Source organism: Nothoprocta perdicaria, unplaced genomic scaffold, assembly GCF_003342845.1.
Source record: "Nothoprocta perdicaria isolate Ctin4 unplaced genomic scaffold, notPer1 scaffold_60, whole genome shotgun sequence".
NCBI classification, from domain to species: domain Eukaryota; kingdom Metazoa; phylum Chordata; class Aves; order Tinamiformes; family Tinamidae; genus Nothoprocta; species Nothoprocta perdicaria.
The window spans coordinates 702,736-730,306 of NW_020455866.1; the positions used below are offsets into that span (position 1 = coordinate 702,736).

General features: G+C 37.0%; 1 protein-coding gene across 2 annotated transcripts in view; it reads left to right on the plus strand.

Annotated features, from left to right (window-relative positions):
• ZC2HC1A (zinc finger C2HC-type containing 1A) overlaps nt 1–22,663 on the plus strand; it is a 33,790-nt gene extending 11,127 nt beyond the window's left edge. The window contains exons 2-10 of one of the 2 annotated variants that reach the window (XM_026049682.1): nt 2,918–2,991; nt 3,731–3,847; nt 4,472–4,604; nt 7,817–7,965; nt 8,865–8,970; nt 9,856–9,964; nt 17,110–17,229; nt 21,120–21,227; nt 21,965–22,663. In XM_026049682.1, coding sequence (XP_025905467.1) covers nt 2,918–2,991; nt 3,731–3,847; nt 4,472–4,604; nt 7,817–7,965; nt 8,865–8,970; nt 9,856–9,964; nt 17,110–17,229; nt 21,120–21,227; nt 21,965–22,151 — 1,103 coding nt within the window. In that variant the 3' untranslated portion in view covers nt 22,152–22,663. The remainder of the gene's footprint in view (nt 1–2,917; nt 2,992–3,730; nt 3,848–4,471; nt 4,605–7,816; nt 7,966–8,864; nt 8,971–9,855; nt 9,965–17,109; nt 17,230–21,119; nt 21,228–21,964) is intronic. The other variant, XM_026049683.1, reaches the window with a different exon arrangement.
• The last annotated feature ends 4,908 nt before the right edge of the window (nt 22,664–27,571 follow it).

The following is a 27,571-nucleotide window of genomic DNA, read 5'->3' on the forward strand; positions in this document are numbered from 1 at the left end:
AAAAAAAAAAAAAAAAAAAAAAAAGGTTTGTGCATTACTAATGAAAACATGGAGCAAGTATTTTGCTATATGTAATGACTCATTGAATATATATCTAGTTTTTGCACAAGTATGCTGACAGACTGTGCTACTAGAAAAGGCATTTGTGGTTCTTATTCCTTTCCCACTCTCTCAGGTGTTGAGGTGGACTGTGGGCTTATTTATTTATTTATTTATTTAAAATTAGCAGATTTCGTGTTGATCTTGCCAACTATTCTCTAGAGAAAGACTGTTGGGTTCTTCTCAGGGAAGAAGAAATTCAGAAGAATAACTTAAGAAATTGAAGGGACTAGTGTGCAGATCTAAAGGATGGTAGATTTTAGGTTTTCGAAAGGTAATTGTAATTTTTGAAATAACTATTCTTATTTCTTGAATGGGCTAAGTGTGTTTGGCATTGGAAGTGTTGGCAGTAGACGTAGCCTTTAGCAGATGTGAGGACTGAGTGCCCGCCAGCCGCTGAGGAGGGATGGGAATGGTGGAAGGAAACCCAGCTTGTAGCTGTGACTGTAGCAAGAGCTAATTGATGTTCATTAAATGTTGGTATGTTGCATGTAAATACTCCTAGATCAGTTGAATATCTGTCAAATGTATTTTTTTTCTTTTTGTAAATTTAAGCACCAATTTAAGCACAATAAATAGAAGAMTATGGTGGAAAACAGCTCTTACGTAATTGCTAACCTGTATACTGGAAAAAGCTTTAAGATTAAGGATTTTAGTGAGAATATTATACCTCTCATTTTTGAAGATCACTAATTGTAATTCATTTTAGCGAAGTTCTTGGAAAAGGGGGAGAAAGATACAAGCAGTCTTACTTCCAAGAAGTACTGTTTGTTGGCAATTTGTGTAAAACGGAATTGTGCGAGATAATATGCTAAAATAAAGCAGAATTCTTTCCGACAGACACCATAAGAAACACATTCCTGTTAAAATTAGTAAGGGTCAAGAATTCTGAAGAATTAAGTAATGAAACAAAAAATAGATCTGTGCATCTTGTGCCCTTCTGAGTGGGAGAAGGGAGAAAAGCCCTGACAGGCTTAGCTGCTTGTCCTGTGAAAAGTGGTGAGGGGATATTCCAGCCATCAAAAATGTACTATACTGGACCGTCATTGCTGACGAGTCAAGTTACACTTTGGCTTGAGAATTAAAAGAAAAAGCCTGTGGATTTCTTCTTTTTCCAGAAATGGCGGGTTAAAGTAGAAATTGAAAAATTACCATTACAACCAGAATTACCAAAAAATCATAGGATAATTTTTGTTCTCTTAACTTTTGACCTAAATGCAACTCTTTTTTTAATGTTTTTGCATCTGAATTATGCACAATATTTTCTATCTTGCCTCTTCTTTTTCTTTTGTATGCATATAAGCATACATTTAGATCTCAAAGAAGCTTGGTTATGACTTAAATGTTATAACTCAAGATTATTGGCAGTGCAGTTCTGTTATGCTGTGATAAGGCTGTATTTCTGTCTATATGAAAAAGGAATAAAAACTAATGGGAAAATATTTGAAAAAGCTACTTAAGTCACACACAAAAAAATCTTCTGCACTTTTTATGATTCTGAAGATATATTGTGCCTAATAGTAATTATTTATAAATATTTACATGCTGCTGATACAGTTCATGTAATTAGTTGAAAAAAGTAGAAATTGTTTTAGTAATTTTATGTATTTCTGCTAGAAATCTTACTTAGCTCTATTCTCAGCATTGGGATGGAGCGTATGCAGCTGAAGCCATGACTGCCAGAATCTACATTTGTTTGCCTTGGAAGACTTTGATAAATTTACTTATGTTTCAAAGTACTTATGTTTAGGTCAAAAAATTGCTTTCTCCTGAAGACGTAAACTGATAAATCTTTTTGTAGAAGAACTGTACTGTGTTCCTGACTTCTTTAATTTCAGTGCCTAGTGTGTCCAAAAGYATGTGTTGATTCAAACTAATTGTCTTAACATTATACAGAAGGAGCTGCTAGTCTGCAAATGTCAGATTGTGGCTTTTATTGTTTTTTTCTCTCTACTCAAACTTAATGCCTGTTAAGTTGGATATGCAACCATATAAAAATATTCCTGTAGCTCTAATACAGTACTGTAATAAATACAATAGATGCCTCTTATTGTGAAACCTTGTGTAGCTTTTGATCTAGGCCTTGAGTCCATTGTATAATGCAAACTGTATTGAATATGCTTTGTTCGCATAGACTTAGATGCTTTGATTTGTTAGGCTCCTTACCTAGTTTTATGGATCAGTTGTTTGAAGAGATTATATTGCATTTATGATTATTTGTATCTATTTGTATCTATTTATGATTATTTTGTATCTATTATATTGTATTTATGATTACCAATGCCTGAATAGCAACAGGAGGGATGCTTGTGTGTATTGTCAGCACTAGACTGTATAAAATATGTATTTTTTACAACAAACAAGATTTTGTTTTTCCTAAACTGAACTATTCCTGTTTCTCTTAAGTGATGGGATGTGACTTATGTTTGACTTGAATGGCAGATTCACTTCCAGAGATCTAGATATCCAGGAAGCCTGATTATTGGGATGTGTTTGGGCTGTCAGTGGGATTTTAAAATGAATCCATCATCTGCCCCCTGATGAGCAGGTGTCGACTTTCAGATACAGAGTTTCATGTTGTAAATAATCAGAATTTGTGCTGACTTGTCAGTGGGTCTGGATGTTTTCCAGAAATGTTAGAATTGATTTTGCTCTCTGATTTGCTAGTCCCTTTATAGTTCAAAGAGGGTCCCTATAGCATATTAACAGCTATCAATGTAAGAGTATATAGCTGAATATATGAGGTCAGCAGTCTAGGAAAACTTTTTTTCACAGCTATGAACAAGTTTGCTCATAGAAGTATGCATTTTCTTTAAAGGCGAAGTTACAGTGCAAACTGGAGATCTGTTGCCATGTAGGATCTGTGGAAGGACTTTCTTTCCAGCAGCACTGGTGAGTGGTATGAAAACTTTCTGTCTACTGACTACTAGATTTTGCATGTGGAAACGTTAAGCAAGTGTCAGTATAGCTAAATAAAAAGGACATAGATACTTTTGCTCAACAGTTGCCTGAGTTTAGAAGTTCTTTTAAAGGAGTGTATGGTGGGGGGTTTGTTGTCTCTTTTTTTTTTTTCTTTTTTTTTTTTTTTTTTTTTTTTTTTTTTCCCAACCTCTCCCAACTGATGTGAGCATCAGTCACTGAAAATGCAAGTCCCTTAAAAGCATCTTCCTTGTGGGCACAGAATCACACTTTGCCTCTGGAAGTGTAAGTCACAGTTAGTCCCTTCTGGGACATGAAGTGATTTGTTAGCACCCTTTGAAAAGCCCTGTTCTCCAATCTTCATGGAAATTGACGTGGTCCTAAAAATTAAAGTGCCTGAAATTCTTACTCATATCATTATTCAGTGCAAATTTTGTCTACTTATTGTCAAATCTGCATTTGCATGGAATAAATGTAAATTCCTTCTTTTTTAACTTGGCTTTCACGTCTTAGTGATGATGTATATGCTTATAAATTCCTGTAGTTCTCAAAAAATAAAAATTGATGCAAGTACTTGAGTGAAAGCATTCCTACTTTGTTTATCAGGAGTTGGGCCTCACTTGCTGATGGGCAGTTCTGAAATGAGGGCAGTAGCATTTTAACAACTCGTGTTCAAAACCAAATTCTCTGTTCTTGTTTCTTCTGTTTGTAGAAAAAACATGGACCCATTTGCCAAAAAACTTCTGCCAAGAAAAGGAAGACATTTGATTCCAGCCGACAGAGAGCAGAAGGAACTGACATTCCCACAGTAAAACCTCTTAAGCCACGGGTAGGTTATAATTTACTCGGAATATAATATACACTCTGGACATTTGAGAGAGAATATGTATTAATTGAAGTAAGATTTAATTGCAGTAAGATTTTTATTTTTATTTTTATTTTTTTTTTATTTTTTTTTTTTTTTTTGCGGTAAGATTTGATTGAGGCAGTGAGGAGGAGGAGGGGGCGGCCTCTTCTCAGTGGTGGCCAGCAATAGGACTAGAGGAAACGGCCACAAGCTGAGGAACCAAAAGTTCCACAGGAACTTGAGGAAAAAATTCTTGACAGTGAGGGCGACAGAGCCCTGGCACAGGCTGCCCAGAGAGTCTGTGGAGTCTCCTTCTTTGGAGATCTTTAAAACCCGCTTGGACACAGCCTTGTGCCCTGTGCTCTGGGCGACCCTGTGTGAGCAGGGGGGTTGGACTAGATGACCTCTGAGGTCCCTTCCCACCTTAAGCATTCTGTGATTCTGTGATTCTATGATTTTGTCGGTAATCTGTGTTAATTAGATCAACTAGGATCCAGAAGACATTTAACTACCCTGTTCATATTGTATGTTAGACTAGGGCATGTTATTTACTGCAAAGTAAGAGCTCCAAACATACAAAACACTTTTCTTTCTTTGGCTTCTTAGCCAGAGCCCCCCAAGAAACCATCCAATTGGAGACGAAAGCATGAGGAATTTATAGCAGCTATACGAGCAGCCAAAGGACTTAATCTTAAAGACGGAAAGCTCCCTCCACCACCTCCACCATCATATGATCCTGGTATGTAAAACAATTACGTTCTTAAGAAGTCTCTGTAGTGCAAACAGTTTGTAAAAATGAGAAGGAGTTTGTTGAAATACGCTGTTCCCGAGTCCTTAAGGATTACTGTCAGGTTATCCCTGCGCAGGTGCTGATCTGTGCCTGGGTCTGACTGACTAATGTTCTGTTTAGTTTTCAATGCCCGTGACTTTGTTTTTAATATGTCAAAATACAGTTGTGGCCATGTTTCAGCTTGCTACCTCACTATAATCTGTAGGCCAGATGAATTGTTTCAACACCTTCTATCTGCAGCTGTGGGTCTGCTCGGAAAGATCAGACTGTCTTTTTAACTGGCTGCAAATTTGAGGCAGCCGTTATATTGTAGGGATGGACGTGTTGAAAATGTTCTTCAAATTGCAGTCCTTTCCATAACTTTSTGGATTCATGTTTTGCACCATGCATACACTATATGCAGCTAAGTGCTCCAGTGTACGTGTGATCCTACCTCGTTTGGTGGAGATATGTGTTTTGAGTATGAGAGCGACCTGGTATATATTTTAGTAAGAGAGGGATGGTCCTTGAATACCTATTTAATGGAGGTTGGGTAAAGCATTGAAGCAGTCTTGTGTGATTGAGGAGAGGAGGAAATAAGCTTTTCAGTGAACTTCTGTGATGTGTTGTTGGCTTAGAGAACGTATTTCCTCTTGTCATAAGAGCTAAATGATCTGCTAAACTCGGTGGTTATGCTCAGAAGGATTATGAACTTTGCATGTGTTTTCCATTCTCCCTGTGTGTTGTCAAGTGAAGATGAGGGTGTTCCCCACCTTGCTTCTCTGCAGGAAACATATTAGTCTCAGTAGCAGGACTGCAATTCTTCATTTGTGTAATGAAGACTCTTACTGTGTATTCACTGTACAGTGCTGTATGCCTTTTAAAATAAATTCAATAGCCAATATTATGTTTAAGAACTAAATGGCCTGATCRTTTATGTGTAACATTTAGATTTATGTTAATTATCTAATTATGGGATTAATTATAGGATACTATCAATAAACCAATAGCATACTTTCTGGTTTACAAGCAGAGGTACCCGTGCCTAAATCTAGCTTGCAAAATCCRTTAAATAGTTTTTCTTTAGTTGTAGTCTGCAAGAGACTGCAAAGGAGTTTGAAGGGAGGCAAGCCAGTAGCTGCCATAATCAGCCTGCTTGAGAGAGGATAGGAGGTGAAGGGAATAGAAAGGTGTTGCCCCCGTTTCTCTTTCTCTTCTACTTCTGCAGTCTGACTCTTATTGTTCTCTGGGTTCATCCTGCTGCAGCAAGGTAAGACTCGAGTAAGACCTAAGGGAATGGTACTAGGAATGCGGAGAAGGTGCAGTAACTTATCAGTGAACGTCGCTCTCCGTGCCAGTGAGAAGAAAAGAAACAAATACAGCTGGAGTAGTTACAATTTCTACTCCACTTGTACGTATAAAAGAAGGAGAGAATTACAGTGGATACCATGGAGTACCTGCATTCTCTCTCCTACTCAGCTACGTAATGACAAGCCTACTCCTAGCTAGCCGCTCTTTTTCTTTTAACAATTAAAAAAATCAGTTCAAGAGCTCTGTATAAATATTCTCTATGTGTAATTCCTTGCTTTGAGTTTACAAATCTGCRTTTTGGTGGGGTTTGAAGTGGTGGAGAATCACCTGATGATGGTGAGAAGGATCTTAAGTAACGTTAATTTGCATCAAACTTGCCTCTGTATATAGCTGGTTTACGTGGTTGTTTTGTGTTGTGGAAGACCTTACATTAGATCCTAAGAATTCGCTGGACAACACAAAGAGGATTTACAGGTAACTAGGTGACTGGTGCTGAGCATTTTACCAAAGGATAAAGTTATTGTCTCTGGTACTTAAAGAGCATACACTAATTTTTTATGATCTGGTCCATTTACTTTAGTGGGCTTTGGAAGTCTGTGGAAACTGAGCCGTGCTCTCATTGAGAAAGTGGCCTTTGTTGGATAGGGGTGTTTACATCACCTCTTAATTCATGCATTTCAGCTCCCACCATATTTTTCCCTGTTGCATATGGCCTGTTTTAAAACATAAGGTGGTTTTACTACCGAGAAATTGCCTTTCTTAGGAGCTTCTGTCCTATAGCATGTAGCTTATTCTGACAGTGTTGGAGCCAGWGTAAAAAATAATTCATCGTTATTGTCACATGAAGATGTCCATGTGGTCACTTTTGTGAAAGATTCTTGTGTTCTTTCTGTGTCTTTGTCCCTATTGCTTGTGTCATTAATTGGCTTGGAAATGATTAAATTACTTTACAAATCATTTATTTTAAACTATAACTGGTTAAACTAAATCTGCTGCTGGAGTAGTAGTACGTAATCCCAATTTTCTTTAGACCTGAATAAAGAAACTTACAGTAAAACAGCTGTAAGTGTAAAGACAACGTCTGTCATATCTTCTTTCTGTTCCAATATGACTAGGAACATACTAGTTTAATCACTGCTAGCATCTGTCCTTTCTGGATTTGAGTTTATATGGTTTTGAAAACTAATCTGAGGAATCAAAAAATACATACCTGAAGCTGCAGCCCAACACTGTTACCTTTCCAAGAACAGTATATTTTAAGGATTTTATTTACAGTATATAGATTGGAGACCTCTAGTATTGTATATTACAGTCTTTCTATTTTATATCTTAATAATAAAAGCATTTCCTACAAGTTGGACTGCTTGCAATGTGACTAAATTCATCATGAAATAATATGTCTACAATTTATCCTGTTTGTCATCTCTGCACATCCCCTAATTTAGTCTGAGTTTCCTGTAATTTGAACTTTTCTTTCTGATTTTAGGTATTTGGTTTTTAGATTATCCCTCTCAGTGAAGTGATACCCACTCCAAGTGGATATTACTCAGTTCTTTGAAAATTGATAGAGCAAAATTGACGTTTATTATTTCACTGGGAAAGGTTTTAATGCACTTYGCTATTTCGAAGAAGCTGAACTGCATTTGCCATTTTTATTTAGCCCATTCTCTTTTCACACCTCCTGCCGGCTGAGTTCCTTGCYACAGTGATCTAACTCTTTGGCTGCTTTCCCTGCTCAGTAGCATTTCTCAAGCTGCTTTTGATATCAGTTGGGATATTTCTGATCCTCAGGCACTCTGTTGTTATTCGGCAAACTAGATTTTTTTCTGATGTTGCTCTCTTAATTTCTAATGTTGGGCTTTCTTTTTAAGATTACATTCAGTGTCCCTATTGCCAGAGGAGATTTAATGAAAATGCAGCCGAAAGACACATCAATTTCTGTAAGGAACAGGCAGCGCGCATTACTAACAAGGGGAAAATGGCTCCTGATTCCAAAGGGAAGCTTCCTACTCGAACACAGGTGAAATGCAGTATTTTTCTTATCTTGTAATTTATATTGGTAAAATTAAGCTTATTAAATATTTTGACTTGTCCTTAAATAGAATTAAATAATAATATTACCAAATAGTTACATTAAACTGAAATTCTCAAGCATGTAAAAGTTTTTSCTCCCCAATTAGAATTTGGGGGCCATCCATAGGCCAGATGGCAGTAGTTGAAGAGAAGAAAACATAGTCATAAACTCAGAGACTGGTGAAAATAATAGATAAGGGTAGTGTAACAGCAGGAGGTAAGATGGAGCGTGTATAAACCAAGTTGAGTTTCTTGTTCATGTCTTCAGACTCCACAAGACTGTTTTTTAAGTGAACAAATAAAGGTATGTGATATATGATCTATATGACTGGCTATATGATAATTGACAGCAGGATTTTAGCAAATTAGAGGCCTAATGAATTTTCAGCTAAGAGTTGTAATAGAGTATCAAACACTTAGCTTCTTGCATTAATCAGTGCTGGGACTGGTCCAGGACTCAAGTGCAGAAGTACAATTTGAAAGAATTTATGGTCTCGTGCTTGAGCATTTTTTTTTTTTTTAAATTAACTAATAAAGGTAATATGAAGCTCAAGAGACGCTGACTACATAGCAGTAGAAAAGCAGAAAATACACAACAGAATAATTCAATGGAAGGAATAAAAAAGAYTATCCAACTTGGATTGTCCAACTTGATGTTTTTTGATTAATCTCTCTTTATATGTATGAGAAAACCAGGTAGTAGAAATCACTTGGGTGACCCCTGTGTCAGAAATAAGTAGTAACTGATTCCGGGCTGTTCTCCCACTCAGAGGAAATCAAATATCCATATAGCACCATAGGTAGTTATGTAAACTGCTTAAATTTGTGGACTGTATTTTCTTACAGTATAAACCTGCTGCAGTTAAGAAGATGCCTTCTACAGGATCAGCTCCGTCACCATCCTCATCATCACGCTTACCACAGCCAAGTGGCGTTAGCAAAGCGGTTGGAGGTATGAAACGAATGTTCTTTCTAAACGTTGGAATGMAAACTATATAACAAAGGTAGTGTAATGCTGGAAGGATTTAGTTAGTCTGAATCACATGGCCATTTTGTAGAAATAAAAGCTTCATAAGAGGATCCCAGTGTTACAGGAATAGATGACTTGTATTTTTCTTGATGGACTAATCTATTGAATTTTTCTGTAATCTGAACACAACCTATAACTCTTCTAACCAGGTATCTGATGACTATGCCTGTCTCTGACTATACCTTTTATTGGCAAAAGTGATATTCTTGTTTGCAAAAAATTGTTTGAAGTAATACTGGAAGGAACACAATTTGACCCCCTACTCAAAAAGATCCTTACACACAGGACAGGACCGTCTTATGTTGTATACATATCAGGCTGAATTAGTTTGTATGATTATGTTGTTTGTTTGTTTGTTTTTATTTTTTTTACTTTGAATAGAAACTACAAAGATCTTTCTGTGATCCTCCAATTCTGGTTGCATCAATTTTTTCTACTGCTTAATTCTGTAACCCGTTTGTATACAGCATATGGTAGTGAATTGGTAAAAATATATTTAGAGAGAGGAAAGGAAATGCAAGCTAAAATTATGCAAACACTGGTCTTGCTCAATGCAGATATCATTAAGATTCTGTACATGTATTAGGCTTAATGTTTAAAAAAATAGAATAGATTAGAACACACTGGTTAGATATTTTCTGTAGTTATTAATAAAACACAAGTACAATTCTGAATATCTTAATGTTTGCTAATATCTTGACATCTCTAGCTGTTCTGAATTTGTGATAAATGGGCAGTGAATTGTACAATTCCAGTAACAGTGCCTTGTATTTTCTTATATTTAAATRCTTGCCTTTTAACTGTAAGGTGCCCCTTCGACTAAAGCAATATCTTCCTCTGGATCTGGTGGGAGCAAAATTCAAACRCTATCACCAGCTCATAAAAATTCACTGGGAATGGTGAACCCACAAGCAGGGTAAGTCCCCACTTTAGTACTGGATTAGTATCACTCATTCCTYCTTTTACTTCTATGTTGTGTGTGTTTGAAAAGAGGTATTTGCAGGCTGTTTTGCTTGTGTGATTTTTTTTTTCTACAAGCTTTAAAGGTGCAGTAGTTTGAAATCAGCCTTCATTTATATAAGCAGTGAATGYGGCAAAGTTGGTTTTAAAGAATATCACAATAGACAAGGATGCCTTGTGTGTATGTATTTGTTAAAATCCTAAACTATTGGTGTTGCACTATATCTCTGCAACTACTTCCTTTTTTTTGTGTAGTCTACTTTCTCACTCCCTTTTGCCCACCACAGCCCCTTGCTGCTTAAGGGGGGCGGGCAGAAGGAGGTATCTGCTTAAGGGGGAAAGACCAAGGCGAGCACAAGCTATGTAGAAGGCAGTAATGGAAACAGAAGTAGGAGGGGTGGTAAAGTTGTGATAAAACTGTGTACAGAAGTAGATTAAAAATAGAGTATAAAGATATGTAGAACCATGTGTGAGTGCATATTTATACGTGTGTGTGATTTTGGTAAAAGTGAAAAGACTTGTTAAAGAAAAACAAAAAGAAAACTTTTGGCATCATTTCTTACTTTAAATCTCATTTTCTCTCTGTTGAATGTAAGAGGCCTCTCAGTGGCTAGTAACTGGTTATGATATTTTGCTTGTTAGCACAGAAAGACACCTTCTCCTTGCTTCCTGCCCCAGGTTTGAAATACAGAAGATGCTGTAATGCAATAGCAAGAAAAAGTGGTAGGTTACTAGTGTTCAGTTAAGGTGCTGGTATGCTTAAGACCATTGGTGCCTACCACTGCTGAAAAGTCAATATTTTAAAGACTAAGTTTAAGGAAGGAATTGAGACAAATATTGTGTCCTTCCAGAGGTCTGAAGACCATACGAAATCACTGAGAGAAAGCACAGAATATAACAAAGAACATGACTGCAGTTACTGCTGGTGATTGAAGATGACTTCTTTCTGTAAAAATGAGTAGCAGATTGTAAATGGATTTGAAGAAGGCTGCATGAAGTGAAGATAAAACTTGCTGAGTTTCATTCTATCACTGTTAAGTCTTATTAATTGCACAGCAGTATGAATTCTAATCACCCTTCCTAACACCACATATTAATAGGTGAAGTTCTGTCTGTTTCCCTTGCTGTTTCCAGTTTTGCTAAATATGTATCTGAATTTGCTAAGTCTGTAGGCTTATCTGGTATGATTGATATGGTTGCCTAGCTACAGGTGGCCTTGCAAGGTTCTGATCCTTAAAAGATCCCTCAAACTCTGCTTCACTTTTCTAATTCACCCTGATTACATACTGTTCRTCTTACACACTTCCTAAGATGAATCATTTAACTTGAGCCTTGATACCTCTACTTAGTACCAAATAAGTGAGCACTTTTCTTACAAGCAAACACCCATGTACCATAGGATTACAGAATTTCTGATAAATAAATTGGAGGAAGCAGATGCCAAAACCAACAAAGTGAAAGATGGAAGAGAGCCAATTGGAAGTTGCTAGCTACTGTCATGCATATAACTTTATGTGAGTCAGTASTGGAGTCTTAATCCTTTATTTCGTTTTGTAATGTGGTTTAGGAAAAGYCAAGCTTAAAGTAAGGGCAGGCTTTCTGGTGCTAGGAGTGCACAAGACAGAAAGCCTGGGGCATGGGAAAGACTAAATGCACAGAAGTTGCATGATCATCAGGACTATGGAAAATAAAAGAGAGAAATCCAGAGGCCAGGTTGAAAGGTTTTGAAATTGGAAAGGAATGCTAATCTCAGTGTGATACAAAGAAACAAACTCTATCTGCAAATGGGAAAGGAGAAGACGTTCTGTGCTGCCCTGCATGGTGAAGACCTTTGCTTTTCTTGGTCTTGCATCAGACTTCTGTCGTGTTCCTGCTGTTTTCATTTTCTGTGTCTGCTGAATTGTAAAATGCTGTAAAAGGGTCCTAGGTCACTGGAAAGCAAGAGTTCCAAACTTGAGGGAGTTCTGAAGTTCAGGACATGTCAGGGATGGTGYGGTATAATCGGAGACAGTATTAAAATTCCAGAAAAAATAAATCTGAGATAGTGTGAGAATAAAGGAAGGGAAGATTTATGGGGCTCAGGAAAAAGTTACAAATTGAAAATTACAAAAGGGAAGTATTTTTACCAGAAGCAGGCAGGATAGTGCTGGATAGGCCTAGTGCTGTTACAGTTGATTGTTAGCATAAGCAGATAAGTGGAAGTATGTGAAACCTTGATCAGTGCAAGAGGGAAACGGTGGTACAATGAGGAAAGAATAGAAGGAAATGCTGGTAGCACAAGAGCATCAAGGATAGCAAGACTGGGGAAAGGAGATAATCAAACTCAAAACAACAGAGAAGACAGAAGATAGGTGAGATGCAGAGGTTGAAATAACACCTACACGCGAGTGACAAACAAGCCTGTCTGCAAACCACAGTAGAACAGGTCAGCTGAGGTTGTTTAAAGGCTCCATTCTGGCTCCAGCAAGGAATCCGAGATATCTGGAAAAGGCTTTTTCTTAATGGTAGAGCTTCTAATCACCGTCTGCATGGGTTTATGATGGGCATGAGGGCTTCTTTACTGTTTGCTCACTGAACTCATTGCCTTGTGTTCTGTCATCCTGCATGTCCTCTTCTGAATCTTTTTACTTCACGTAGTTGGGGAAAAAAAAAAAAAAGGACAATATCTAAAAAGACTGAGGAGAAACTTGCTCACGTGCTCTCTGCTCACACTTGCTGTAACTGCAAATAGGTGACTTAGGCTTAGCCTAGTTCTCAAGGCATTGATCTCTGCAGCGAGGTAGGGACTGTTGGCTTTGCTCGGAAGCTCCCCTCACTGCCAGCTCAAGTTCCCTTCTTCTAAGGAAGGGATTCAGCAAGGATGTGTCCATCTGCAGCCCTCTCTGCTCTTCCATCTTGAATATTTTGTGTCCTAATCTTTGCCAGCCCTTACAATTTCTTGCTGGTCTTACTAACGAATCTTCTCCTGAAGGGCATTTACTGCGTTGCTTTCCTCAGTGTTCAGCCGTGCAGTTGTTTTTCTTCTGGCTGCTTTGCATTCGTTCAGGGTGACGATGTTCATTGTGTTTATATGCTCATTCCCTGGTGGTAACATTGGAGCAAAGAGGTATCAGGACACTTGCCATGTTGCAAAGTTAAATACCTCAGATTATTCAGGAGTAAGAAGTTTGAYCTTAATCCACTTGGTCTCCGTACGGACCGAGAAAAATATAGAGAGTTTATTAAAGTACCTATGAAATTGTATCAGGAATTGGGAAGTACTTTTTTCACTGAGACAGAGCCTGAGAGAATTAAGTAGTTAGTGAACTGATTTACAGAGCACAGAGCTGTACCTCTTGTTTTGACAGAAGTCTTTCAAAGACTGTGGGGTGATGTGACATTTTTCTTGAAATGGAAATAGGAAGTGGGAGTGAACAGTTACTACCCTTTCTACATACTGCTTTTGTCCTAGTTAAATTCCAGTCTCAGATTTGCTGTAAGAAATGACCTCCTGCACTTTTGTTCATTCCTTAAGGCAAACTATAATTTCATGATTTTATGTATTATTCAAATAGATGAAACTTTAAATTTTTGCCTGGAKAGTATGATGTGAGATTTCTGGCACAGAGAGAATGAGGCTTAATAACTCACTGAATGATTAAAGTTGGAAAGGACCTTTGGAGATCTTCTGGAGCAATCCCCTGCTCCAGCAGGGACACCCAGAGYACAGGGCACGGGACTGCATCAAGGCGGGTTTGGAAGATCTCCGGAGGAGAAGATTCCACAACCGCCCTGGGCAGCCTGTGCCAGGGCTCTGTTACCCAAAGTACCATTTTAAGAATGAGTTCTGTGAAGACTGGAGAGGGGGGTAGTTCCTTCCAAAGAATCGTGGACCCTGGTCTCTGTGGTGTGCGTGCTGAGGGACAAGAAATCCCCTTCATCTCCTCTCAGGCTAGTAAAGGAGCCAGAAATAATAGAATACACAGGGGTGCGGTTCTCCTGATGTTCTTTAGATGGCGCTTTTAAACTGCTGCCTGAAGCAAGTGAAAGCGAGTGGTGAGATGAGATGAAGCTATTGATGTGTTTTATTTTAAAGATGAAGACTAAAACATATTTGAGCTGTTGAAGCTCCACAAAGGAAGATTCTGTAATTTGATTTCATATTATATTTTAATATCATCTGATAATAAAAAATGTATAGGATCAGTAAGCAAGCTGCCTTGTTTTGTTGTTCATTTTTACTGCAAGACAGATGAAACAATAAAAGAAAAGTACTTCTGAGGTGGCACACCACACTATGAGCCACATAAGCYAAACATTAATGACACTGATTCTGCACATGCAGCTCAGAATCTGTCAGCTGAACTCTGCTAGATGGTATCTTTTCTGCCTGAGTAAAATAAGAGCATTTCCAACTATAAGTATTAATGGAAGTGTGACATAAYGGCAGCACTGCTGAGTCCTAGCAAGCAGGTGAGGATGCAGTGTTAGGCTTTGACTTCGTATTGTAGTCAGTTGATGTTGAGGAACAGAGAAATGAAAAATAATTCTGCATGAATTTTAAGCAGGTTTGTATTTCAATAATGATTCATGTTAAGATTCAAGTCTGATAAATCTCTGTAGCAGTACTGAGTTTAGCACTATATAACCTATTTGCCATGGGGAGGATCTAGGATACTGCCAGAACCAACTGAAGATCTTCATGAGGAAAAATAGGTAGGTTCTCTCTACCCTCAGGTTAAGCAAGCAGGTAACCCCAACCCCCAAACTGTGGTTTCAATAGCAGGTCTTAATACCTCTGTTTCGGGCCAACCAGGGATCTTTGCATGTACCTTTCCTTGTCTCTGCTTATTTCATGTGTTAAGTGGTGTATGAATGAACCCGTAGCAGTTACTTTTATCACTTTTATAGCTGAGGCAACGTGTGCTGTTTAAGGTTACCCTCATGAAAGGTGTGTGCTTCCCGGGAATCGTGGCTGTTGCTGACACAGCCAGTACTGTGTCCTGCAGCTGAAATGCMACTGGGATGCACACCTGCGTGAACCAGGTTTTTGATTGTATTTTTTTCCCAAAAAGCTTTCAAAAATAGTAAGCCTGCAAAACTGTTATTTCATTAAGACTCTAACTTAAGTAACTTATACAGGTCAGTTGGAACAAATATATTGCCTTAGTCAGTTTTGCATTGCAAAGTATTCTTAGGATTGTGGTTTTATTTCTTAATACATGAAATAGCTGAGTTGTCTGGGATTCTTTTTTGATTGTTTTATTTTGACAGTATCAGAGCCACTGCTAGGGTGTTATCTCTAGTATTTTACACTCTAAGTGTCTAGAGTTMAAGGTTAATATTGATAAATGAGAGCTTTAAAAAAAAAAGGAAAAGAAAAAAAAAAGGAAAGGTTAGAGTATGTCTCTTGCAGTGTCAAATATCTAAGCTTCACCCCACAACTTTGGGGAAACCTGTAAAAAACATGTATTTGGTCAGGCGGGAATTGATCAAGAATCTTTTTGGGTAAATTGGTTAGAACCAAAACATCTGTTTGGGAAGAGAAAATTGGAGGCACTTGCCTTGCAGCCTGGGGSCTAAAATGTCAGACTAAGCTTTCAGTGCACCCTTCTGGCATTATAATGTACTAATATGACTTAACATTGTTAATTTTCTTTTTGTTCATTATATGGAGATTTCGTTTGATGTTCTACAGATGTTAATGAAGACAGCAAGGTTCTCATCAGAAGCTTTCCAAAGCCTACTGATGTTGTGAACTGCCTCTTAAAATGATGGAATTATAGAAAGCATATTGAAAGTATGAAACACATAGAGATAAGAGATGTATAAGAGTGTTAGGGGTTTTATTTCCGGATAACAAAAGCTGTGTCAAAGATAAACATGCCCTTGATAGCAGTAAGCTATTTGCTTWGTGATATTCCTGGCATTGTAGTTTATTAAGGTTTTATGATGAAGGAGTCAGAAAATTTCACAATGATTTTAAGACTTTTTTTTCCCCTTATTACTTCCACAACCTAATAGGAAACTTGCAGATAACCAAAGTAACAGTTCAGCTACATGGGTGTTTCTATTAAATTTGTCTGTAGTTATTAGATATCAGAAAGATCAGTAAAAATACTGAGATTAGAAGCATTATTACTGTCCAGTTAGGGCTTAAGCCTTGTGAGTTTTTTTTTCTTGAGAATAAAAAGAATCTTCTATTTCATTCGTATATTAGGAGTTTAAATATTGTTTCATTTTTGCAAGCTTTGCTGTATTGTTGCAGATAATAAAATATGAAGCTTAATTAAGAACTCTAAAAGAATTCAGGACTTCTCAGCAGATACAACTTTCCTTACGATGGGGAGGTGGGAGAAAGAGTGTTTTTTTCTTTTCTACTCCTTTTTCTTCCTTCTTGCTTCCTCTGCATGAGGACTCTTCTGACAAGACTTTTTGGTTAGGAATTGTTATATAATATATTAAAAGGAATATTGCTTGTCTGTGTAGTGTTTTTTATTCTGAGTGTGTTGTGCGGGGTTTTTTTTAATTTTATATATATATATTTATTTATTTATTTATTTTCTTTCTTCTCGCCTGTCATCTCCATAAGAAAACAGAGAACACAAGGCATGGTACTTTATCTAGACACAGTTTATCCTTAAAAAAAAAAAAAAAAAGTTTTCCATTTTGCTATTTTGAATTCAAAGTCATATGTGCTTACATCTTTATTTCTCAACATCTTAATGAAATTGATATGAGTTGTAAATATTTCTAGATATGATAAATTATATGGATAATAGATAAATAAATTATACATAAATTTAAAATTTATGAAAAAAAGCCCAAACGTGAGTGCATTACACAGCTTGCAGGGATAATCAGCACTAGTATAAAAAAAWATATATTGGAAGTCTAATCCAAATACAAGTCTATGAAATACTTCTCTTGTGAAAGTAGAATACTTTTTATTTGCTGAAATATTAAATTCTGTTTGTGTGCATATTTGTTTTTTGTTGTTTTTTAAGTAAAATGGCATTGCTAGTAGAAATGTTTAACTGTGACTACTTTTTTTTTTTTTACAATAACTTAAATAGCAATCTAGCCATCTCCTTATGAGTACCCCTTTATATATTTTAATAGTAAGATGGACAAGTTAGGCCCACCACTGCGAACTGGAAGAGATGTGCAAAGGTTGTATGACACTGATAGAAAAACAGACAGTACCGTCAAAAGACCAAATGAGTTGTTGCCTATTAAGAAGTAAGTATTACAAATCAGCGTGGTTTCTCTGTTTTTCAGAAATGCTCCTCAAAAGTATTGGGATAGTAGAAATGTGATCTTGATGCATATTTTCTGCCCACTATATCTTAAATATAAAGGAGAATATAAGTAATCTAAGTATTTTATTTTAAACAAACTGCTTCTAATAGTAGGTTAGGAAACATGATGAAAACTGTTCTCAGAATTGATTTCTTCTGTCACTGTTTCTGGGATAAGAGTGATGAACTTGTGTTTCTCTATGTCTGAGATAAAACCGAAGTAAACGTTCAAGAACAGAAATGCCTTATGGATATGCTTTTAAGTCCAACTGATCTCATGATAGGGGGGAAAAAAGGGGGGTTGAAGTTCAGCAAGCCTGAAGCAAAGGTGTATTTGAGAGGAAGGTATTCCATCCTTTTAAAAGGGAAATAGATACTGTATTTCAGTTAACAACTTAGTTTGGAAGATGCTCAGTTTAAAGAGGCTAGTTCTTCATACAAAGTGCTTTAAGGCATGTTGCAAAAGTTAATAGTGAATCATGTGGCCTAAATGTGTAAAGTAATGCTTTAAATAGTAGAAATGTATCTAAATGTCATAAGACTGTTTTAGTGTTAAAACCAAAGCTGAGGTATTCTTGAGACAGAGCCAAAGTGTTTGGACCTGGATTCCTACTTTAAGAAGCGAAAGTGTTTTTAAAAAGATTATCTTTGGAGATATATTGTTCTTGTTTGCTTTGCATATTTGGTTAGAGCTGTGAATGAGCATCCCCCCCCCCCAAAATTAGGTCAGGGTCATTTCATAATACATGCCTAAGATACTAAAAATTGGTTTGAGTTAGTGATTTGCTTAGTCTTTTATGCAGCCCTTAAACATAGTGCCTTGATGGTGCTTTTCTTGAGAGAAGTATAGGCACCTGTCCTACTCTTGCATGCCCCTGAGAACCAGGGCTGAAATCTGTCTTCTGGACAGCTTCTTATTCAAGATGTTACTTGCCAGTCATTTGGGACAGGTGTCTCTTACGTTGCCACTAGCCATTATTCGTTCAGTAATGTAGCAATTCAGTAATGTAATTCAGCCCTGAGAGGGATTACAACTTCAGGYAAAAGGTCATAAAGATCACGCTTGTGATTCTTTACAAAGATAAGAGAAACTTGCCCTTTCTGCTTACAGATTTCTTTCAGTTTTTGATTTGAAAAATGATGTGGTGGTTAGATGGGAATACAGCTCAAGGTGTTTAGGAAAAGAAGTCACCTTCAGTCTCAGCCCTTTTGAAAGAGCTGAGGAAGTTGGGATGCCAGATAAGACATATATAAGATGGGAAATAAGATTTATTCATTAAAATGGCTGAAATAGAGCTAATTCTAGAAGAGTAACACTAAGCCTTTATATTGGGCAGATAAACTTGGTGGTTTGCTGAAGTTTCAAAAAGTCAATTAAAAGATAACTGGAGAAATTTTACATAAAAATACTTCAAAAATAAGGTATCCTTTTAAATCTTTAATGGATTCTGTTTTATCTGCTCACGGGACTCAGTGCTTCACTCAAAGGAGTAGGCAGTGCACTTTCCATGTGTCTTTTTATTATTTTTTCCTACACTCAGGCTATAATCCTTACGCCTTACTGAACACCACTCAAACCGTGTACGTAAAATATCTTCAGTATCTTAGAGGGGTGGGTAGATTTCTTTAGTAAGTATGTAATATTAAAGCATCACATGGCTTTTTTTCAGAATACTTAGTGGAGTGAGGGTATACAGTTGCACATTCTACTGATATGAAAGGATGGAGTATGAAAAAGAGTAGTGGACACTTTTAATTATGTTTTTTACTATTTTTCATAAGTATTTAACACTATATTCAAAACTTATTAATTCAATCTATTAAGTCTACAGTTCTCAGTTCAAGAAATTACAGCTCTCAGTTGTGAAGAAGATATAAGCCAGTCTAAAGTTGAGAGCCAGGGGAAGAAGTGTGATTCTTTAATACCCTTTCAAAGTTTAAGTCGTTGGAAGTTGTCTAAATAGATGCTAGGGCACCTCTCTGTTTCCATCATTGTTCATCAGTCCCTTATCCATGAGTTTTGCCATTTCTGTATCTGCAGTCATCTTAGTCTTTATTCACTTTTCTAACTTCATAGCAATTAACAGTCCAATATGTTTTTTCCACTATTCAAATTAATTTTACCTGACAAAAAGATGCATCTTCACATAAAGTGCAATGGAAGAAATAATATCTCATAGTGTATTTAGAACCAGTACTGTCATGCATGTTTTTAACAGTTTGGTTTAGGTGATATTTAGAAGCTTTACTTTGGGTTTGYGTAGCTTCTGAAAGACTGACATTATTACTTTTAATAGCTTTTAATTGTGGTATAACTTGTGAAATGCTTCTGAGTCTGTACAGTTTTAATAAAATCATATTAAGACTCTCCTTGATAGCTAGATCAGGTCAGATAGGAGAACTGAAGGAAGAGCTGATGTTCTGCCATATATGCCAGCACCTTTGAGCACTGGAGACGTTCCCAGTTTAGGCAGGTGCCATTCCTACTGAATCTAAGTACTGGACTTACGTATTATTTCACCTGATTGAATTTTTAAATTCAATTTCCTCACTGCATTGTTTTATACTTAACCATTTGGTGCCTCTTCCACTGAAGAGTTGAAGTATCTGATTCTAAACACTTAAAAACCCTCCTTAACCTGCTGGTAACATGAAAAAAAAGATGTGCTTTATGTAACATGTTACGTAAAATTAAAAAGCTGCTACATTGCTCCTCTGTTTTAGTGTTGCTTTTKAAGTTATTGAGGTTGAATGCATTTCCTCACATACTTTTGAAAAACAAGACAAAATTGGTGAGAATTCTGAAAAGTTGTGTTTTGTTGTTGTTTTTATTCTTCATTGGCCTCTTATTCACTACTAAAAGTTTTTAAACGGAATATTAGTTTAATTTTTTTAAGCCTGAACCAATCCCATATTTGTGTTTCATTTCTACATCAATGCTAAAGAATAGAAACTGTAAAAAGACGTTGATTTGCCGTGTGCATGGCCAGATGGTTGCTAAAGTTTAGCRGAGAAGAAGAAATTTTTGTGTATGGTAATTGTCTTGGACAATACAGAAAAGCTTTGTGTTTAGTCCCTGATCATTAAAGGTTGTCCCTTACCGCTGCTTTTCTTAGTGCTGCTCAGGCTTTCAGGCAATTCTGACGATTCTGTACTTAGCAGAGCAACCAYTGAGATTTTGTGGCTGTTTAGGATGTGCTGCTGATTGCGAACTAGCTTCTCATAAACCCTCTTGAGAAAGCGGCTTTCGCAACTGTGTGGTTGTACTATTGAAGCCATCTGTAAGGGAGGTTGTGACAAGCCTTTAAGGAGAAAAAGGGACTATCAAGCATCATCTGAGATGTATCTATGCTAAATAAAGTGTGTGGCTAAGAAGAAGGTCCTGTGACTARCTTCACACTGGTAGCCAAAGGCTGTGAGTGTTGTATCCTTTCTAAATTATTTTTGCACTATTGAGGCCTGCAGTTTCTTGCTTTTTGTTTCTCTGAAAGCCCTACCAGTGATTTGCAGCCTGTTAAGGAAGGTCTGTGTGAAGACACTAGTCAGTATTGTGAGGTCTACCTCTGTCGTAGAGTGAGAGCAAATGAAATGCGTGAACGGGAAGGGCAATACCAAGTACTTAGTTTGTATCATAAGATTTAAGTACTCAAATTCAGTCCAAGTCATATAGTTCATGCCAAAGCTTTTCTGTCTACTGGTGGTAGAAGATAAGGTATATTATTTATCTAGTGTTCTGATGGATAGAAGACTGAACTCGTCTCTTAAGTAATTTGTAAATGTGTATCCTTTTTTGTGGTCATGTGTATATGTAATTCACCTATTTTGTTTTAGAGGCACAACAAAAACACGGACTTCAACCCCTCCTAGTGTGGCAAGAGCCATGAGCACTGGTGCTTTAACAAACAAAAGAAAAACTAGTAATTCAGAAAGTTATTCAAGGTAACTTCTAATTTTGTGGGGGTTGTTATTAGTGATAAAAACTTAATTTAAGGAGAGTATTACAGGAGAAGTTGGAGAAAATAGTGTTCTCCGCACTTAGTGTGTGTTAATGTATTAATGCCAAGTATTTCATAGAATTTYCTTAAAATGGGTGAATGGAATTTTTAAAATAGTAAATGATTGGGTTTCTGGAGGAGAATTGATTTTTTTTTGTTTGTTTGTTTTCTTTTGTTTAAAGAGAATGATTTGGAAGCTGGGGGAATGCTGAGTAGGTCTTGCTTTGTAATTATGGATCCTAAAGAAGTTACCTAAGGGCCTAGCGTCTGCCTTTGCAAATGTTGTTAGTTGGGCTCAGGTGAAACGTGCATGCTCAGCAGAGAAAATTGTCTGATATCTGCCTTTTAAGGGTAGGGGAAGAAAAATGGAGTGGGAGTAAGTAGCCTTCTTACACCAAAAAGCAGAATTTTAAGTTTTGAAACACTAGTTAATCTAGCTAGTGACTCAAATATTTGATTCTGCTCCTGAAATTTTGCCATTTTGCTTCCTTATAGGGAAGGAGGGTATCTGGAGATACATAAGGGAATTGGGTAGAAGTCATAATGTATGCTACTGTAAATAAATAGTCTAAGCGTGAAACTGTAGATAACGAGTAATTCACTGCAAGGATTAAAGTAATTTTGCATTAGGTTATGCTGAACTGAGTTACAGTGAATGCTTTTCATCTGGCTTATTTTCAGGTCTGAAAGTAAAATTGGGTATGACAGTGGAGACTACCCATCCTCAGTGAACGGCGGGAGCTCGAAGAGCAGCGAAGGAAACTCACCTGTTCACTTATCCAAGTTCTGCCATGAGTGCGGAACGAGATACCCAGTGGAGTGGGCAAAGTTTTGCTGTGAGTGTGGAGTTCGAAGGATGGCTGTGTGAACACGTGTGAAAAGCAAAAATCACGTGAAGAGCCCTAGAGGGTCTGTTACACACTGCTGCATGGAAAGCTAGAGCACTCCTTCCAGTTAGAGTTCATGCTGCAAACCTATCGAAACATCATAACTCTCTGCGTGCAATCTTCTGGTTACACAGTAATTTATATATAAATATGTATACTGTATATAGAAATAACAGGTACCTAAAACTGTGCCATTTGAGGAAATACTCTTTAATCTGTTGGAAATATTTTGAACTAAGGTAGAAACACACTATGTAACTTAGGTAGCAGAAAAGGATTCTGTGTTTTTACTTACGTAATCCTGCTAGATAAAACATTATTTAAATCATCTATGTGGTGCCTCACCCATAGGAAACTAGCCATGAAGAACTTAGGCTTTGGAAGTGTCTCTGAGAAGGAATTTCCTCCTTAGGTGACAGTAACTTGAAAAGTGACTGGCTAAGTCATAAGTGCAAGTAACATTTTAAATTCCTAATTAAAAGTACTAAGGAGATTAGATCTATCTAATCTCCTTAAAAGTAGTATCCTGACTGGACTTTGATTTTTTTTTTTTTTTTCTCTGGATTTTTGTAGTGAAACAAAGGAGAAAAATTGTCAAAGTCTACTTGACAATAAGGAGAAGAAAAAAAAAAAAAGGATTTTTGATGTAGCTTTCCACATACTGTTTTTGAATAGGAACCAATTCATATTTTTATGTATTTATAAGGAAAAAATGTGGTATCTTCACTTTAGTATGCACCTTTTGTTCAGAAACACTTGTCTCTTTCCTGCCATGCTTCAYCATGACCAGTGTATCCAAAACTTCCTTGCTTTGTGTCTTAAAAGGTTTCCACARTCCCTGCTCCCTCTTTCTTCCCAGATTTCCTGAAGGAAATACAAAATCTATACTTATCCTACTTATAATGTTGAACTCTTATTTTAAAAACAACCTTCTTGCTTTATCCAGCACAAAGTGTTCCACAAAAATGATACAAGTATAGTAGAATTTGATAGAAGTAGTCAATATTTTCTATTCTTGTACAAGCAGCACAGCTTATGCATGAGAGCGTAGTGRAGTCCTATGCTCCCTGCGTTTGTATGTTATTACCTAACATATTTCCTTGTAGTTCTGTATTTTCTTGGGCTCTGAATAGCAGCTGCTTGAAGTCATTAATTCATTTGRGAAGAAGGACCAGGCCCTGTAATTCTGGGTGGTTGTTTTGATATATTATGTCACTTACAAAACACTCACTTAACTTGAATGAATCACTTGTAACTGAATGTAGTATTTTATTCTTTGTGAATTTTTACTCTGAACATCTTAGTTACGCGTGGAAGAACAATCTGAAAGAAGTTAATTGTGCCTTCCCCACAATAAACAAACTTTCTTTGTCAGAAATGGAAACTTTTAGCTCACAAACGCTATTAGTATCAATTTATATGCTTTTTATGAAACTCATACTTTGTAGCTTTTGCAATATGTATTGCAGTATTGTATCCTAGTCCTAGTAATGTGTTTGTAGATAACGATCGGAAAATTTGAAAATAAAACCAATGGGGCCAATTACAAAGAAGGCGTAATTTAAGAAAAACATCTCCAAAGCAGGTATCGGTCATGGAGAATGCTTCAAGAGCTTTGATACAGTCATATTAGGGTCCCTAAACTATTGATTTGTTTTAGAATTAGTTCAAGATTTGGTATAGACATACTTTTTTTTGGAAGCTATTTCTAGAAAATATCTTTCTGTTCAGTGTAGTGTTGTTTTAGCATAATTGCGTAAAATGGCCGTGGATATGGTGGGATAGATAACTTGATGATGGATAGACCTGACACATCTTAGCCAGATAAGATTTTTAGGATCTATATTTTGGTATATTCTTGTCTCTACTTGAAAAACTGAAATTTTGCATCCTTTGCATAGATAAATCTACTCTAGAAAACCTTCTCTCTACCTGGGGCGCAGAGGGCTGCAGACTCAAAACCATTTAAAGTTATGGGCGAGTGCCCATCACAAAAGATGCAAGTCCAGAAAAGGTTTCATCAGTGCACCTATCAAGGAGTCAGTTCCTTTAGCCAACCTTATGACCTTCCAGTTATTGTTTTTGCTGAATTTAAAAAAAAAACAAAATCTCCATTGAATTGCAAGTGGCAGGTTTCCCAGTTTTATGGTTGCGTGTGTGGATTGGTTCAACTTCTGCTTTTTGAATTGTTTGTGTAACTCGGCTTGCAGTGTGTAAATTGCTCAAGTGACACATCATTTACTCTGTTTACAATTCTGTGCTTTGCAGCAAGAACTAAGCAACGAAGTGCTTAGTTGAAGTGAAAGAAGAGCTTTAAAAACGTTTCTTGAACTCTCTAATTTGGCTTTACAAGGTCTATKGAAACAAAATGTCTGTTGAGAGAGTAATATTTAATAATGTGCATGGGTTTAAATCTACAATAAAGCAGACAATGAAATATGACTATCAGGCTTAGCGTATTTCCAGTATTTCAGCTGTTTTGTTACTGATTGACAGGTCTCTAAAGTACTTGGTGTTATCCACATAGGCTCCTCTACAAGTTATCAGCACATAGTGCTGTATTTCCATATAAATGTGTATTGGCAAGCAGAATGCCCTTATGGAACTGCATATGAATAACAGGTTTGTTTTAATATTTAAGGGAAAAAATGGTAAGAAAGATGAGTAAGAGTTCTGAATCAGTCTTTAGATACATTACATGTGTTAGAAATTTGTGAGCTTATTGACAAGACCTACATATATCCCTGTTCGCTTGCCCTACCCGATCCACCTACCTTTTTGCCTTGGTTTTCATGGGAAAGAAAAATGTGGRTACATGTGTACTCTCTATATAGTTTTTCAAAATGTCCCTAAAACTGCAAGCTTTGGTATCTGTGAAGAGAAAATGCTTGGGTGAATCCTGGTGCATTTGCACTGATAAGTTTATGCATAACCAGTGTCATTTTCTGGATATGTTGTTAACTTGAGAGATGTTTATGCTAAAAGCCTAAATTACCTAGATATAATGTATGAAGTTAGGATGATATGACTACTCACTATAACACCTGTATTTCCAGTTTTGTGTGTATGTAAATATTATGTGTGTGCATATGGTCATTTTGTGAGAAGTTTTACAGATACTCCTTCCCCTCCCCCCTCCTCCCCCCCCCAAAATCAGAAACTTCAATTCAATAAAAGGCAGGACCAATTGCTTATGAAGGATTATTAYGTAGTCGCAAACAGCTGAATAATAGTCAATAAATATTTAAAGTCCAATTTGTTGATGTGATTATTCAAATATTATCTCTTCCAACATGTGACCCTGTAACAGTCTTTATTTTACCATCTGTTATTATGTTTTCCTAATGCACTTGCTAGGGCTGGTGGGGGAGGGAAGTCAATGGTGGGGTATCATGTGGTGGGTGGTATCTTCTGTAAGAAAGAGAAGGCTGGAGTCCTATGTGAGGTTCCTCTTGTGAATATCCTGTTCACAAGATGACAAAACTTGTGTGTGTGTGTGTGTGTGTGTGTGTGTGTGTGTGTGTGTGTATCTATATATATATAGATATATGACATGTCTTTGTGCTGAAAAGGAGCTCAGCAGCATTGGAAGTGTACTGGTGAAGAGCAATGTGGCATCAGAATATACCAGCTTCGGTCTTGAAAGCAACTTAGTGTAAGCCCTAATCATTATATGGCTTTATCTCTTATATAAGTAATTCTGGTGCACGTTCCAATTTCTTAAAACTATGTTGAGTATCCCTACAACATTTAGTAAAAAGTATAATTTTTACTTCAAACTTGCACACCACTCCGTAAAGTGAGAACAGTGAGGTCTTTCCTCACTGGGAAGGGGTCCTCCCTTTTAGCTCTTACCTAGTAAGGAAGCATCTAGGCATAACTTCTCAAATTGGCCAGAGGAACTGGGAGACCCATTAAACTTTCCCAGGTGGACTGGAAGAGCTCCCACTGTCTGAGCCCTTTCCCAGGAAGGAGACATGATTCCCTGCCCAGGAAGGAGACAGGGGCATTGCATGGGTGGCTGGAGCTCTCCATGGTGCTTTGATGCTGAGCGTCCTGGAAGCAGCTTCATGAGCTCTTCTGCACAGGCCACGACTAGCAAGGAGCACCAAGAGGGGTTTAAAACCTGAGCCAGCACTTGAACATCATGGAAGCCCGTGGTCAACTGCATGGAATTTGTTCCTAGTTCGCTGATGCAGGCAGAGGCAAGTGCCTGAAATGGTGAAGAGAAGAAAGGGTGAAGAGAAGCCTTTCATGAGGCACGTGCACCAAGTCACTGGAAGGAGACAGGACTGCAGTCACTTAAAGGCTAATGAGCAAGGCACGTAGCAGCACCCCTGGGGTGGGGATGTGAGTGGTTTGTTAAGTGGAGAATGAAACAGCAGAGCTCCCGTACTGCAGGGCTCCCAAGAAGTGCCAGGTATCCAGCMCGTTCATTCATTACCTGCTTAACAAGAACAAAATTGTTGCACGTTTTAATAAAATGTTGTCGATAAAAATGTGTTTTAAGGGCTCATTTTGCAAGTATTTTTTCAATTTTACTAAGGGTTTACCTGGGTTGCGAATGAGGATGGTGTTTTCACTTGGTGGTGATGTTTTAATGTTAAAACTAAATTTTTCTGGGTTGACTTTGAAGATGTACAGGTTATGCTGATTTGTGATGGTTTTGTAGTTTGTTTTTCAACCTAGTGAGTAAGGTTTAGGTATCGAGTCACCTAATTCTGTTATTATAAGTAATATTAAGTAGAAGTTTCTTAGCTATGTTCAGCAACTGTGTAAAATACAGGGGATTACTCTTTCATAGAAATGTTTGTTTATTCTTGCATATTTAGTTTTCCAAAATAATGTGGGTTGGTGTTTTTTCTTTTTTTCTTTTTTTTTCTTTTTTGGAGGATTCCCCTATTTCATAGTGCCAGAATACATCTTATTTAATTTTTAAATTAAATACTAATGTACAAAAGTAAATAATTTGAACATCAGTTTTCTCCRTTAAAAACAGTAGCTTTTCAGTCTGCAGATCAAATAATCAGTATGAAACAATTGAATAGTGAACTTAAGATTAAAAAAAAATGCATGTTTTACTATTATTTTGCATTTGCATTTCTGGCAGAAATATGTAGGGATTTGAACTTGTTTCTGTAAAATGCTGCRTATTCCTCAACTCTTGTAATACCTGTCCTAAATAACTGCTCTAATTCTTTCTCTGTCTGTCCTTCATGTGATAGTTGGTATGCATTTTCATAAATATATTTATTGGCATTCCATCTCTTTATGTGAATTGTTCATACATTTTTTCTGAGGTGACTAAATTGTTCAGTGCTGCATTTATGTTTGCTTTACACTTCAGCCCACTAATTGTTTGTGACCATCCAATGTTTCTTATTTTTTTATTTGCTTTTTT